Source organism: Scophthalmus maximus, chromosome 16 (genome assembly GCF_022379125.1).
Source record: "Scophthalmus maximus strain ysfricsl-2021 chromosome 16, ASM2237912v1, whole genome shotgun sequence".
Classification (NCBI taxonomy): Eukaryota; Metazoa; Chordata; class Actinopteri; order Pleuronectiformes; family Scophthalmidae; genus Scophthalmus; species Scophthalmus maximus.
This window is the reverse complement of record NC_061530.1, coordinates 15,278,566-15,291,278: the sequence shown is the minus strand read 5'-3', so window position 1 is coordinate 15,291,278 and position 12,713 is coordinate 15,278,566. Positions and strand designations below refer to the sequence as shown.

General features: G+C 45.0%; 2 protein-coding genes across 2 annotated transcripts; one reads left to right on the top strand and one right to left on the bottom strand.

Moving 5' to 3' along the window:
* Positions 1-1,274: 1,274 nt before the first annotated feature.
* rgrb (retinal G protein coupled receptor b) lies at positions 1,275-6,138 on the bottom strand. The gene is made up of 7 exons (XM_035613871.2): positions 5,458-6,138; positions 4,925-5,081; positions 4,202-4,323; positions 3,592-3,745; positions 3,261-3,378; positions 2,884-2,997; positions 1,275-2,057 (listed from the first exon to the last, which is right to left on the bottom strand). The coding sequence occupies exons 1-7, from the start codon at positions 5,531-5,533 to the stop codon at positions 1,917-1,919; spliced, it is 882 nt and encodes a 293-aa protein (XP_035469764.1). The 5' UTR covers positions 5,534-6,138; the 3' UTR covers positions 1,275-1,916.
* A 3,101-nt stretch (positions 6,139-9,239) lies between these two features.
* lrit1b (leucine-rich repeat, immunoglobulin-like and transmembrane domains 1b) lies at positions 9,240-12,689 on the top strand. Its single transcript, XM_035612856.2, has 4 exons — positions 9,240-9,580; positions 9,909-10,369; positions 10,654-10,959; positions 11,095-12,689. The coding sequence occupies exons 1-4, from the start codon at positions 9,459-9,461 to the stop codon at positions 12,162-12,164; spliced, it is 1,959 nt and encodes a 652-aa protein (XP_035468749.1). The 5' UTR covers positions 9,240-9,458; the 3' UTR covers positions 12,165-12,689.
* The last annotated feature ends 24 nt before the right edge of the window (positions 12,690-12,713 follow it).

Genomic DNA, 12,713 nt, shown 5'->3' with positions numbered 1-12,713 from the left:
GAGGCGATATACGTCTGTGACAAGTCGTTCTCCTTTATTCCTGTGAGCTTGATGCTATTACTGCCGCCTCTATCTACAGCTCTGACTGAATTAGATCACTGGTCCACACACACACACACACACACACACACACACACACACACACACACACACACACACACACACACACACACACACACACACACACACACACACACACACACACACACACACACACACACACACACACACACACACACACACACACACACACACACACACACAGTCTTTATAATCAGCCCGCCAGTCAAAAGGAGCAGCTCTTTCCAAGAAACGGATGCTAATCTGTTGGATTCCTCAGCATTTCCGGGGGGAGAAAAACCCTTATCACCCTTATCATTATGTTCAGCATGTAATGCCTGCTAATGAGCATGTGCTGTGAGGACTGAAGAGTCGACCACTCAACGGGACTCCTGAGGTCACTCTCTGACTCTGTTTGTCTCAATTTACACGCACCGTTAGTTTCTTTACGACATGGACGTTCAGAGGAAGAAATTGTACACACAAATACACAACGATGTCATCTAAATGTGTGGGTTTTGCTTTGTGATATAACAAGACTAAGAGTCTGTTGTCATCCCAACAGCTCTGTGAAGCTGCACAGAGGTTAAAACAGGCTTTACACTTGAAGGGAGAAAAATGTTAACTTTCACTGTTGCTGGGATTTAAAATGGATGATTTTGACTCGAACTAGCCGTGTTTGTTTGTTGGTTTGTTTATTTTTTTTTTTTGCAGGACTAATAAGCAAAAACTGCGAAACCGGGCCTTGTAAGAACCCGTAAAATGTTGGTGCGGATTAAGGGACTATATTGAAAGAATGAATAATTCAGGTTATCAGACCAATTCCTTTTCTCTTTTATATTTCTTCCATGGGAATGAGACAATCATGTGTAGGATTGTTAGGCCCTGGTGGAGTCAAGACTTAAATACAGTGCATAACTTAAGAAGTCACCAGGACATTTTCATTAGGGTCCGACTGACTCCTCCGTTCAGATGCGCAGCCCCTGACGGTGAGAGGATTTCACCTGCTGACGCCTGCTTGGCAGCGACGGCCGTCACCTCTGAGGTCAGTGTGACAGATTTGTTCTCACCGCGTCTTATTTCTGGAGTGCATGTATTTAGAATGGGAGAGATCAGGACGCTGACGTCTCCTACACTCTGCAGCCTTGCCAACACTATAACTTTTGTTCAGGGGCTTCTGTATTCAGGTGCATGGAGAGAAGAGTCAGCAATTTCTCTGACAAGATGTTATAGTTTATTTTTGAACAACTCTGCACAACAAGAAAGTGTAGAAAGTGCCAAATAAGTTCCACGTGGACCGCGTGAACAGGACTTCACCAACAAAAATGTGTGGATACGTTCACTCGTGTCTCAGAAGTTGTCTACACCATAATTGCATAATAGATTCTTGACACAGTGAATGCCTCCTTACTGTGTATAGAGGTTACATCACCTCAAACAGTCTTCCTGACGAAATTACAATGCATTAATCTTCTTAGTAAATACTCGAGGCCGCTGTGTCATCAAAGGGCATCTCTGTGTGCCGGTCAGCTGTGGAAATTAGGCTTCTTACATAAAGCGGCTCAGTTACTCAAGTTGAAAAACCGTTTGAAAATCGATGGGAGCATAAAGCGGAAGAGCAGCAACACAGTGTTTTTTATTGTGGATGGTTTGACACGGACGCTGGAGCAGTGCAGGTTAAAGACAAATTGCTGCAGTGAGAAATGCAATAATTTGAAATTGGATACATTTCCTGCTTAATATTTTGTAGATTAACGCAAATCCAGCATGAGGCTACAGTGGCGGCTTCGGAATAGAGATCGTCCTGAGTTTCATCTCCTGTCCACATGAGTAAATAGACGATATTGAGTTTCCTTTTACTTTGACTTCTTGAGATCTGGCTCGACGATCTTCTGTCCGGTGAGGAAGTGCCAGACGCCGCCTCGGTAGAACTCATTTCCAAACGAGTAGAGGAGAGCGTTGAAGATGGGATTCGTCTTTGCAATGACTGGAAGCACCTGAGAGAGGAGACGAGTACTTCCATCATTACTTGAATTAAAGGATAGTTCTGGTTTGTTGCAATCTGGGTCTTATTTTTTTTTATTATAATTCTGGTCATTGAATCTGTTGATTATAAAAAACACTTCATGTGGGAAGGCAAATGTCCGCAAATGTTTCTTCAGACATTTTCCGGAACGTTTCCTACCAGCCCTCTCACCAAATTTCCAGGAAATGTCCATGTGAGAATATCGCAGGAAAATCTCCCCAAGATTCACTGCGAGCAAGTGGGAGATCTACACAATCACCACCCCTCTCCCTAATGTTCCAGAAAAGTTCCGGAAATGTTCCCAACGCGTCTTACTCAGACAATCTGCTGCTGCATGCTACGAATGTAAAAAACGTAAAAAAGTCTGGACCCAAAGCTATAAAGTCATGGCGACAATGGAACGTGATATAAATATAAAAATAAATGCTATGACAGCTCCCTGAAAGTGAAGCCAAATCGTCTGGATCGCCCCCTGGTGGCTGGCTGCAGCATAGGTATAAACCCTGCCTCCTCCATGTTAGCAGGTGGGATGCGGACAAAACTAAAAAGTCAAAGTACACGTGAAATAATTGTTTAGATGCAAGATGGCAGTGCCCATAGCGATACATTTTGACTTAATTTTTTGTACAACGGGACGAAGTTGTGATTATCTAAGCCACTTTATTTAAAAACTACAAAAAATAAATAAGACAGTTTGTAATAAGCCAGATTTATCCTGGTCAGCAACAGGGAGGTTCCTTCCCTCCTTCCTTCACCATGTCGATTGTATTTTCCCTCAAAGCAAATCAAATACTCACCATTCGCAGCTTTGGGGACACGAACTTCACGTTGTCAAAGCAGGCGTAGCTGCACATGAGCACATAGGGGCCCCAGCACATCAGCATGACCCTCAAGGGCAAACTGGTGTTAAACTAGAAAACAAAGTTTGGTGTATTAGTGTGTGTGTGTGTATATTACACATACAGGTTTAGTGGATGCAGAACTTGCAGATGATTGAAGTGAAACTGCAATTTTTTTTCTCCAGGCCCTGATGTTCCACCTGGTAATTCAGGATCATTTTCTAAAGGGGTAGTTCTGATGTTTTTTCGGGGGAAATGCACCTGTTTACTCGATTTCCAAAAGGGAAGTGAGACGATCGATGAATGCCGTTTTGGGAATCTGGCGACACACTTACCCTGTGGTGGTGGACCTTCTTGAAGTGTTTGTAGGTGGCGTTGTAACACGACAACATGGTGGCAGCTGGGAACATCAGGTAGAGCAGCACCAGAGTCAGCATGTAGGTTATATAGTCCCTGTTGAAAAGATCACATGGAAAATAATATGGAAGACGGTGAATATTTGTCAAAATTCCCCCAAGTCGCTGCTGTTTGTTGGAATATGTCTTACTCTAGAAGTAATCACAACTATTTCGCAGACTTTGAAAGTGAAGACAACAACAACAACTTGGCCATTTGGTCATGCCAACATCCCGTTTCAGTATCATTCCTTTATGTCTCTAACTCCACCTGTCCCCTCTGGTGTAGTCCAGCGTGCAGCAGGTCCTCATGGGCTCGAAGTCGTAGACGCCCCATCCCATCAGGGGAACGGCAGCCCAGAAGATGGAAAGAATCCAGATGATGCTGCTCATTGTCACAGTTGTGCTCCAGAACAGCTTCTGTCCTACAGAATCAAAACAGCAAGCAGACATTTGATCATGATAAGGGATTTAATTATTCATTTGTTTGTTTAGATATAGGGAATAATAGCCGTTTATACCAGAAACAAGAGCAGATGTAACGGAATTATTCAGATTCTGTCACTGAAACTGGTTTAAACACTAATGTATTAATGCAAACTTATGTATTTGGAACTTTTTCCAAATTTGTGTCATACCATACCATATATGCAAGTAATTCGAGACCGGTTTACTGTGTTTTGACCGCAAACTTTTTTATCCACACTTTGAAAATAATTATCTTAGAAGTCCAGGTCTTGCAACTATGTTCTCATTTTATTTTGATAGATTTTATTTTTTTTACTGATTTCAAATATTTTGATGTATTGTCACACACATTTAGAGTCAGCTGCACAGGGAATTGAATATGTGCTGTAGTACTGGTCATATCTTGTACTCACTGGTGCAGTACTGGTGATATCTGTCCCAGGCGATGGCAGCCATGAAACTGATGGAGGCCAGGACCGATATCATTCCCTGGAAACCGTGGAAGCCACATCCGTCTTGACCAAATGGCCAGTATCTAGAGAAGACAACACAACTTTCATCCAGGACAGTTGCTTTAACCCAACATTACTAGACAGTGTTTTTTTTATGACTACGACAGCCTGCAAATGCAGGCGCTGTTACAATATATAAGGGCCTGACTTCTCTGCAGCTCCTCCATCTGTCAAGCATTGAGATCAAACATGTCCAACTGTCACTCTGAAGAAGTGCATCTCTCCAACTTGCCACCAAAAAAAGGTCAGGAAAAGAATTTTAAATCTCTTGCAGTGCATTCAATTTATCTGGAAAATCTTAAACCTAAAGCTGGATTACCGAAACAAGCAACTCCCCTCAGGGCTCAACACTTTTATATAGAAATAAGTGTGTGGTAACTGGATTAATCACACATTTGTTTTTACTCATACAGGCCGTGCTTCCCACATTGAAGGAAGTGGATTGTGGGTTGGATTACGACATTTAGGGGCTTATTAAGCTTATCATACCCAGATGTCTAATATCAAACACTAAGCCTTTTTTTTAAGGAGGAGGTTGCAGAAGGAACCGTAGTACTATACGCCCCTTGATAATAAAGAGTGCCTGTTGTAAGGGAAAAGAATAAGCCGTGTGTGATACTGTACCTGAGGTAGCTCGCATAAGCAGCCGTGAGGCCGTTAATGTTCAGACTGATGTCGGCCAAGGCCAGATTGAACACAAAGAAGTTGCTGGGAGTCCGCATCTCCTTCACCGCGAGGAAGGACGCGATGCTGATGGCGTTCAGGAAGAATCCCAGCAGGCCTGGAGGTGAAAGAGCAACTCAGAGATCTTTTTTTTTTTTCATTTCGTTCTCAGGAGCTTGTTGAGTTCAACAGCACAGTCTCATACCAAATACTGAACAGCCCACAGAGACGAACCAGCCCAGATTGACCACGGACAGACCAGGGGACATTCTGGTTTTCTTACACTGGTGCTTGACCTGTTCAGTGATTCGTTTAATTGGGAGCTTGTAAAACTTGCAGTGTGAGCTAAATGTCCAGATTTCCCAAATGGAACCAAAAAACCCGAAAGCCTGCATTTCTTTGGGATTCTCATCATTTAATTTTTTTCAAATTTTTTTTTTTTAGAGTGTACTGTCCCTTTAATAATTGTCCCGCGGTGTCCTCGGTGAACTCACCCCCCACGAGAAGCGCCGTGCCGAAGGAAAACATGTCGAACTCCGTGAAGCCCTCCGGCAACGTGTACGCTGCCATGGTGAAAACGCACAGACGTCCACTTTGCGCACACACCAAGTGATGGAAGAATGAGACGCGTCCTTCCTCCTCTGCTGTGTGCCGCACCAGCGCCTCCCGACAAAGCGAGGCCTTTATAAAGGCTCTTCCACGTGAAACGGCACAAAGAGACTAATCTCGGTCAAAGCCCCCCTCTCCAATCCGCAGAGGAATGTCCTAACGAGCAGACGTCCTCCAAACTTTCTCCAAAAGTTTACCGCGCGCGAACAAGTTTTGCGCGTCGGCTGCGCACGACTCCAATCTGCAAAACGAAGTCTTATCTCGACTTGAAGCTTCACCGCGGGAGAAACCCAACTTTTCCTTCCACCCGTTCACTGTGAATGTGCAGCTGCCGTGGTCGAATGGAAACATGGGAAGTGTTGTTCTTTAAGTCACCGGGCTGGATCAGACGTGACAAGCTGGACAAGTGGTCCACAGAGAACTTGGGTTCTCTGGTCATTGTGCTTCAGTCTGGATTTCCATGATTGTTTCCCCCTATGTGATGCCTTGTTTCCCCAGAGATCATAATTAGGAGGTGGTGATGTAATAGTGACACATCTGCTGCTACTCAAGTTGATGAAATGTTTCCACTGAGAAATATTATTCCTGGTTCTGGCAATCAAATTCTGCAAATTTGACAATTTGCCGAATTGACAAATGCACAGTATTTGTCGCAAGTCACAACCGGAACATATGCAACTTGGAGAACTGTGTGCAGGGATCACTGTTTTGATCAAATCCTTGTTAAAGAGAGACAGAGAGAGAGAGAGTGCTAAAGTTTGGGAATTTAAAAGGAGCTAAAATGGCAGCCAGGCGGGATACACAAATGCAGACAGATTCCTGTCGTTTTCTCAGCACAAATTGCGGAGAAGACACTGCAGTGTCCATTTTATTCCTCAATAAACTCTTAAACTTAAAGACATGAAGGACTTTTCACATTTTTTCAAGATGTTTACATGTTACATTTCTTTCAAACTGACACGATTACGGTACAACGTCTTTTAAGACAAACCAAAACTTTCTTCATCCTCCTCTTGGGTCTTGTCAACCGAGCCAGTTACACTGAAAACAAATCTCCCGGTGCAGGGACCTTTCACGTCAGTTCCTCCAGCTGCCGTTAATAGTATGAAGAAGCAGCAAAGGGGTTTATGTCTGACACATATTTGTACTTTGGTTCTTCCTCTACATCCTTTTTGTTTTACATTGTGTGTGTGTGTGTGTGTGTGTGTTACTAACTGAGCTCAGGGTTAAATTAACTGCACTCGAGTGTAAAAGGTCAAATAAAAAGTCTGTGAGGCCGTCGACACTTTATTCGTCGACTCATTCATCTTCAACGAGGACGCTGGTGAGGTGACCTTTGGCCCTCGCCGCCGTTTTACCGAAGCTTTTAAAATGTAACATTTGGGCCGAGTCTGATTGCTCCACTAATCTGTACACAGATTACCACAAACTCATTAACTATGAAGTAATGATGTGTCCCAGTGGAGTTATAATACCCTTTTCTCAAACTGCCCATATTGTCCTGACTAAAAGCTCAGCGGCCCATCCAGTTACAGGCTTCCTCACTTCAGCAAAAAAAAAGACAGAAAGAAAAAGAGCTGCAATGTCAACGCTTCTCTCTGCATCTGCTGCTCTCACGTATGGGATGTCGTGGCAGCAGTTCTCTTACAAATACATTGACAGTTTGGAGCATGTGACCTGTTCATGTTTGTCCTAATCCCAACAAGACGACCAATAGGAGGGTTTGTCAGAAGCCGAGGGAACTTTAAGCAGCAGAGGACCTGATTTCACAATGCAAACAATTCGATAAAAACTCTGTGTGTTAATCTACCGCAGCTGAGCGCGACGAAACGAGAGCCCGGACCGAGCTGACACGACAGAGAACATGAACGCAGCGGATTGAGAAACTAGCAGAACTTGTGACGTAAACCCGAGGTGGTTTTTTGTGTGTTTTTATGAACCTCACCATCTCTGAGAACAATAGTTGTCGCTAAAATCCAACATGAAAAATTTGGTTGTATCCGACCTGAATCTGTCAGTGATGAATGTATTTTTCCTTGATTTTTTCTTGCAGCTTTGTAGTGGTTGGCGAATGGTTAATCACCTCGTCATAATCTCCTGGTTTTGCAATAAAACAAAGGTTTCACTGTTTCACCCACAGACTGGAACACATGAGAAAAAGATGAACAGTGGACACAGGAGTCTTTGTTTATTCCTGTGATAATATCAAGTGATTTTATACACAAGAAGACATGAGAAGTAATCGAGTACCTTTACTCAACTACTGTCCTTGATTACAGTACTGAGGCCCTAGTACTTCACCAGTTTTTTTTTCCATAATTGGAGAAATATTATCTTTCTTCTCCTAAATTACAGAAGCTGCATTTGTCTAATGACAGTAATAACTAGAATAAATCTTGCATCTCAAATTCTCAACTTCTCAGCTTCCTTCTCATTGCATTTATTTAGAAATAAAACGAGATAAAAAGAAAATTGGGAGTTGTATTTCATATTTCAACTCTCCACAAATGTCCAATGGTTATGGCCATACTTCACTAGGAAGATATTTCCTCTTGAGTTTTACTATGAATACCTTTGTGAATGTTGTACCTCCAGACAATACATCAGCTCCTGATCCAAGACGTGTCCCACTACAGGTCGAACAGAGGAGCGGTGCATGGTGGGAGGTTCTGCTCTCCCCCTGCCCAGAGCAACGTGCATTAATAAGAGACTGAGAGATGACTGGATTAAAGGATTTGAAATCCCGCCAGACAGCCAAGTCTTTAAACCTCTGCACCTGCAGAGAAAAATTCTCAGGGACTGTGACAACGTGTCTGTCGGCTCACACTCAAATACATAGTAGTAGTACTAATAACATAGCAGCAATGTGCATCTGCAGAACACTACTGTGAATTATACACACGTGATATTACACGAGCAGTGCTGTACAATAGTAATCCTATAAACTGCAGATTATTCTCACATAATTCTCTGATTTTGCATCAGTGATCTGCCAGTTATTTTTTATTTCAGTGGTGAAATGTGAATTATGGCTTTTCCTTGTAAATCGGGAATTGTCAACATACAGGAGGAGGAAAAATAGTCATATGTGGTGATCACCTGGATGTGATGACAGAGCTGCTTCGGAGTTTTGGCTCGAAACATGCACGAAGGTGAGTAGCCCACTGCCATCTAGTGGTCATCCGTTGCAAGGTTCCAGGCATCATGCAAACCACCACAGTCTGTCAACATGCCAAACATTTCAGAACAGTGACAACAAGTTTGATCTGTGACAAGACCAGAAAACTTTACTAGAATGACCTGCAACTGTACGACACCCGGGTGATTTCACATCAGAATCTTAAACTGGTGTTTGTATTGTCAGGTTGGAGGCCTCTTACTTTTATCATCTCTTTTACTAACGCCAGTGTTTGAGTATATCACGTGTGACCAGCCAACACAATGTGACGAACTGTCAAAAAAAAAAAAGATGGAGCGGCATCAAAAACAAAATATGTCAGAGAATCTTTTTGAAATATTTCTAAAAGAGAGTTTCAAATTCGATTGTAATCCTAAATGTTCAATCCTGCGGCAGTGCACAATTAACTTTGTCCACAATTAACCATCCAACGAAACCATTGGCAAGTAAATTCCCAGAGGAACGAAAGGGAAAAACTATGCAGCCTATCAGCTTCCAGGAAGCAACAGTCTAATCGTGTGAATGAAAATAACCCAAGTCCCCTGACTAATCCCCGCCTATCCCTTTTTATCTCCGGGTCCAGACCGGTCGGAGCAGTATGGAGCTGTGAGCCTGCAGGACAACAGCGATGCATCGGATCATGTCCCGTTAGGTCGAGCTGCAGCGCCTCATCACTCTGCAGTGTAGTCGCATAGCGTTTTAGTGAAAATGAATCGACATTTCGCCGCTGCTTTTTGTTTGGCTCTTGTTTTTCTCCCCGTGCTGGGTTCTTCGTGTCCTGCGCAATGCAGCTGCTTCTTCCACAAGCTGAGCGACGGGTCAAAGGCGAGGTGATCACGACTGTACTCATTGTTGTCGTTTTGGGGATTTTTATTCTCAGAGACCGCCTGTTGTGATTTGTTGGCGTGCACATTCGATCAGATTTTTTTTACCGCAGCTTTCGTCTGCGCAGTCTCTCCGTGTAGCGGAGGATTAACTTCGGGAGTTGCTCTTTAATCTCCTTTGCTTGTTACTGAACAATAGGCCACTACGTTCTTCTGAATGATGGGCTGAACTATATTAGTATTGTGTATACGTCATGCATGTTGTCAAATTCCCTTCCTCAAACTCATTCAATTTGAGTGTGTGTGTGTGTGTCTTATTATTTCTTTCTTGCAGGAGTGTGCTTTGCAATGACCCAGAGATCACTGTGGTCCCCCCAAACTTCCCCGCGGACACGTCGAAGCTTCGCATTGAGAAAACGGCAATCACGCGGATTTCCAGCAACAACTTCCACTACCTCAACAGCCTGGAGTTTCTCTGGATGTCTTTCAACTCTCTGAACTCACTGAACGTCGACAGTTTCCGGGGTCTGTCCAACTTGGACGAGCTCAGGCTGGACGGGAACGCCCTCACCTCCTTCCCCTGGGAGTCCCTGACGGACATGCCCAACCTGAGGCTCCTCGACCTACACAACAACAAGATCTCCGCCGTCCCCGCCGAGGCCACCGTGTTCATCCAGAACGTCACCTATCTGGACTTATCCAGCAACAGTCTGACGACGGTCCCCGCCGACGTGCTCTCAATGTGGCTGAGCGTGAAGCCACCACAGGAGACCGATTCCTCCAAACTGATTCTCGGTGAGGAACGGGCCGTGGCGTTCTCTTTAAGCTGGCTTGCACGACGACCACTTCTTTCAAACCAGAAGCATTCAAAGCTGAGTTAGGGATTAGTCTAATTATAGTAATTGTGTGCAGCATGTCAAGTTACCAGACTAATTCTATTTATTGCAACTTGCAGCCACAGTCTTAGTCCTGAAATGACATGTCGGTGTTGTGTGAAGGACAATATGATGGATAGACGCAGTGACAGTACACCTGTTCACATGAGGATGCTGAGTTGCCACACTTTGTTTCCTCCGCAGGGCTTCATGACAACCCTTGGGCGTGTGACTGTCGGCTGTACGATCTGGTCCAGTTTCCCAAGTCCCCCTCGTCGTCTGTGGCTCTGATCGACACCAGGCTGAAGTGCGCCGATCCGGAGAGTCTGTCGGGGGTTCTTTTCACCGAGGCGGAGCTGCAGAGGTGCCAGGGCCCCCGGGTGCACACGGCCGTGGCCCGTGTTCGGAGCTCACTGGGCAACAATGTCCTGCTCCGCTGTGGCACAGTCGGAGTCCCTATCCCCGAGCTGACCTGGAGCCGCGCCGATGGCAAGAAAATGAATGGCACTGGTGAGTTCTGCTGAACCAATTCCAGCTGTGCTTAGTTTAGAACAGTATCTATTTCTGTCCAAGTCAACGAGTCAACGTGTTCCTTTTGTGCCAATCTGCGTCACTCTGTACACGTCTGCCTTTTTCATTTTTCAGTCCAGGAAGAGATCTCAAAGGAGGGCATCATTTGGTCGATTCTGAGCGTGCCTGCAGTCTCCTACCGTGACTCTGGGAAATATCTGTGCAAAGCGACCAATTTTGTGGGCACCGCAGACGCCGTCATCTCCTTGGTGATCACAGATTCTTTTCGGTCAGAGGAGACGGCTGGTGGCGTGTCCAAGAGAAACAGGGGGAAGAAACCTGGCGGCATTGGAAGAGCAGCATACCAGGAGAAACTTATCGCCCGATACGTTCCTCCACCAACCACGGCAGCCGGACAGCCCATCATCGAACCTCTCAATGGCAAAGGCGCAACCGGAAAGTATGAGATCGAGAGCTACAGCGTCTCTGACAGGGCCTCTCGGGGACGGGGCAAGGAGTCAGGCGCCCAGAAGCCAGTGGAAGTGGAGCGGGAGGCTTTGAGCAACTTGGCAGCCAACGCCTCATCCTTGCAGCAAGCTCCAGAGAAAAGGATAGTGCGTTCCGTGAAAGTAATCGGTGACACCGACCACACTGTCTCTCTGAACTGGCGAGCCCCCACGGCCACAAATGTCACAGAATTCAGCGTCCTTTACGCCGTGTTCGGTGAGAGAGACATGCGTCGGGTCAACGTGGGCGCTGGAAAGAACCGGATAACCATTGAGGGCCTTGTGCCCAAAACAAAGTACATTGCTTGCGTTTGCGTGAAGGGCCTGATCCCGAAAAAGGAGCAGTGTGTAATCTTCTCAACAGATGAGGCGGCCAGCGCGAGTGGCACTCAGAAGCTCATTAATGTGGTGGTGATAACGGTGGCGTGTGTGATCGCCGTCCCCCTGACACTCATCGTCTGCTGCGGGGCGCTCAAGAAGCGCTGCAAAAAGCTGATGGGGCGGCAGTCCAAGGAGATCCAGGACTCGTACGTCACGTTTGAGACCCTCGGCCCCGGGACCAAGACGAAAGGGATGGAGGGCGAGTACCTGACGAGGCAAAACCCCGATGAGTCCAACCGGCTGCTCTCAGCGAGGTCCAGTGTTGACTCGGAGGCCACAGCCAGGACTGAGGGGCCGCCCAACGAGTACTTCTGCTAAAATGTAAACGTTTGCCTCAACCTCCCGAGGATGCACTTTGTTTCATAATGGCCTGTGATGTGAATAGGTAAACCGTGGTGCACGGACTCAAAAGTCTCTTTAAGGGGTCTTCAGAGGACGCTGTAGTTCTGATAAATAAAATTTGTTTCAAAGCCTTGTGGGGGGAAAAAATCCCACCATTCATTTGGTGGGCAGAAAATAAGGGAAAATGTACACAGCGATGGTTTCAAAATATTCATATGGTGTATAAATAATTCTTTTTTTTTTAAATTGATCATGCACTTTTGATGTTTGGCAGAGGGAATTGTCTTGAAAAGTTCCCCTTTACTGTCTGAAATCCAAATATGTTTCCAAGATGTAGCCTAACCTCTGCACTATGTTCAAATCTTTATTTAAAACACTATTCATAGAAATAATGATTAAGCCGTTATTAGTATTTTTTTTGTATTTTGTTAATGTGCCAGGTTTATTGTTGGGTCAAAAAACCTAAATACATTTTATAACGTGTAAATATTTGTGACCTGAAATATACTGTATGTGTATGTATAA

Bases quoted from the DNA above. Each gene is read 5' to 3' on its own strand.
- rgrb (XM_035613871.2), bottom strand. From the start codon at position 5,533: ATGGCAGCGTACACGTTGCCGGAGGGCTTCACGGAGTTCGACATGTTT. The intron at 4,324-4,924 runs GTACAGTATCAC...TGTCTTCTCTAG, and splicing joins GCTTATGCGAGCTACCTCAG to ATACTGGCCATTTGGTCAAG. The intron at 3,746-4,201 runs GTGAGTACAAGA...TTGATTCTGTAG, and splicing joins ATATCACCAGTACTGCACCA to GACAGAAGCTGTTCTGGAGC.
- lrit1b (XM_035612856.2), top strand. From the start codon at position 9,459: ATGAATCGACATTTCGCCGCTGCTTTTTGTTTGGCTCTTGTTTTTCTC. The intron at 9,581-9,908 runs GTGATCACGACT...TCTTTCTTGCAG, and splicing joins AGCGACGGGTCAAAGGCGAG to GAGTGTGCTTTGCAATGACC. The intron at 10,960-11,094 runs GTGAGTTCTGCT...TTCATTTTTCAG, and splicing joins CAAGAAAATGAATGGCACTG to TCCAGGAAGAGATCTCAAAG.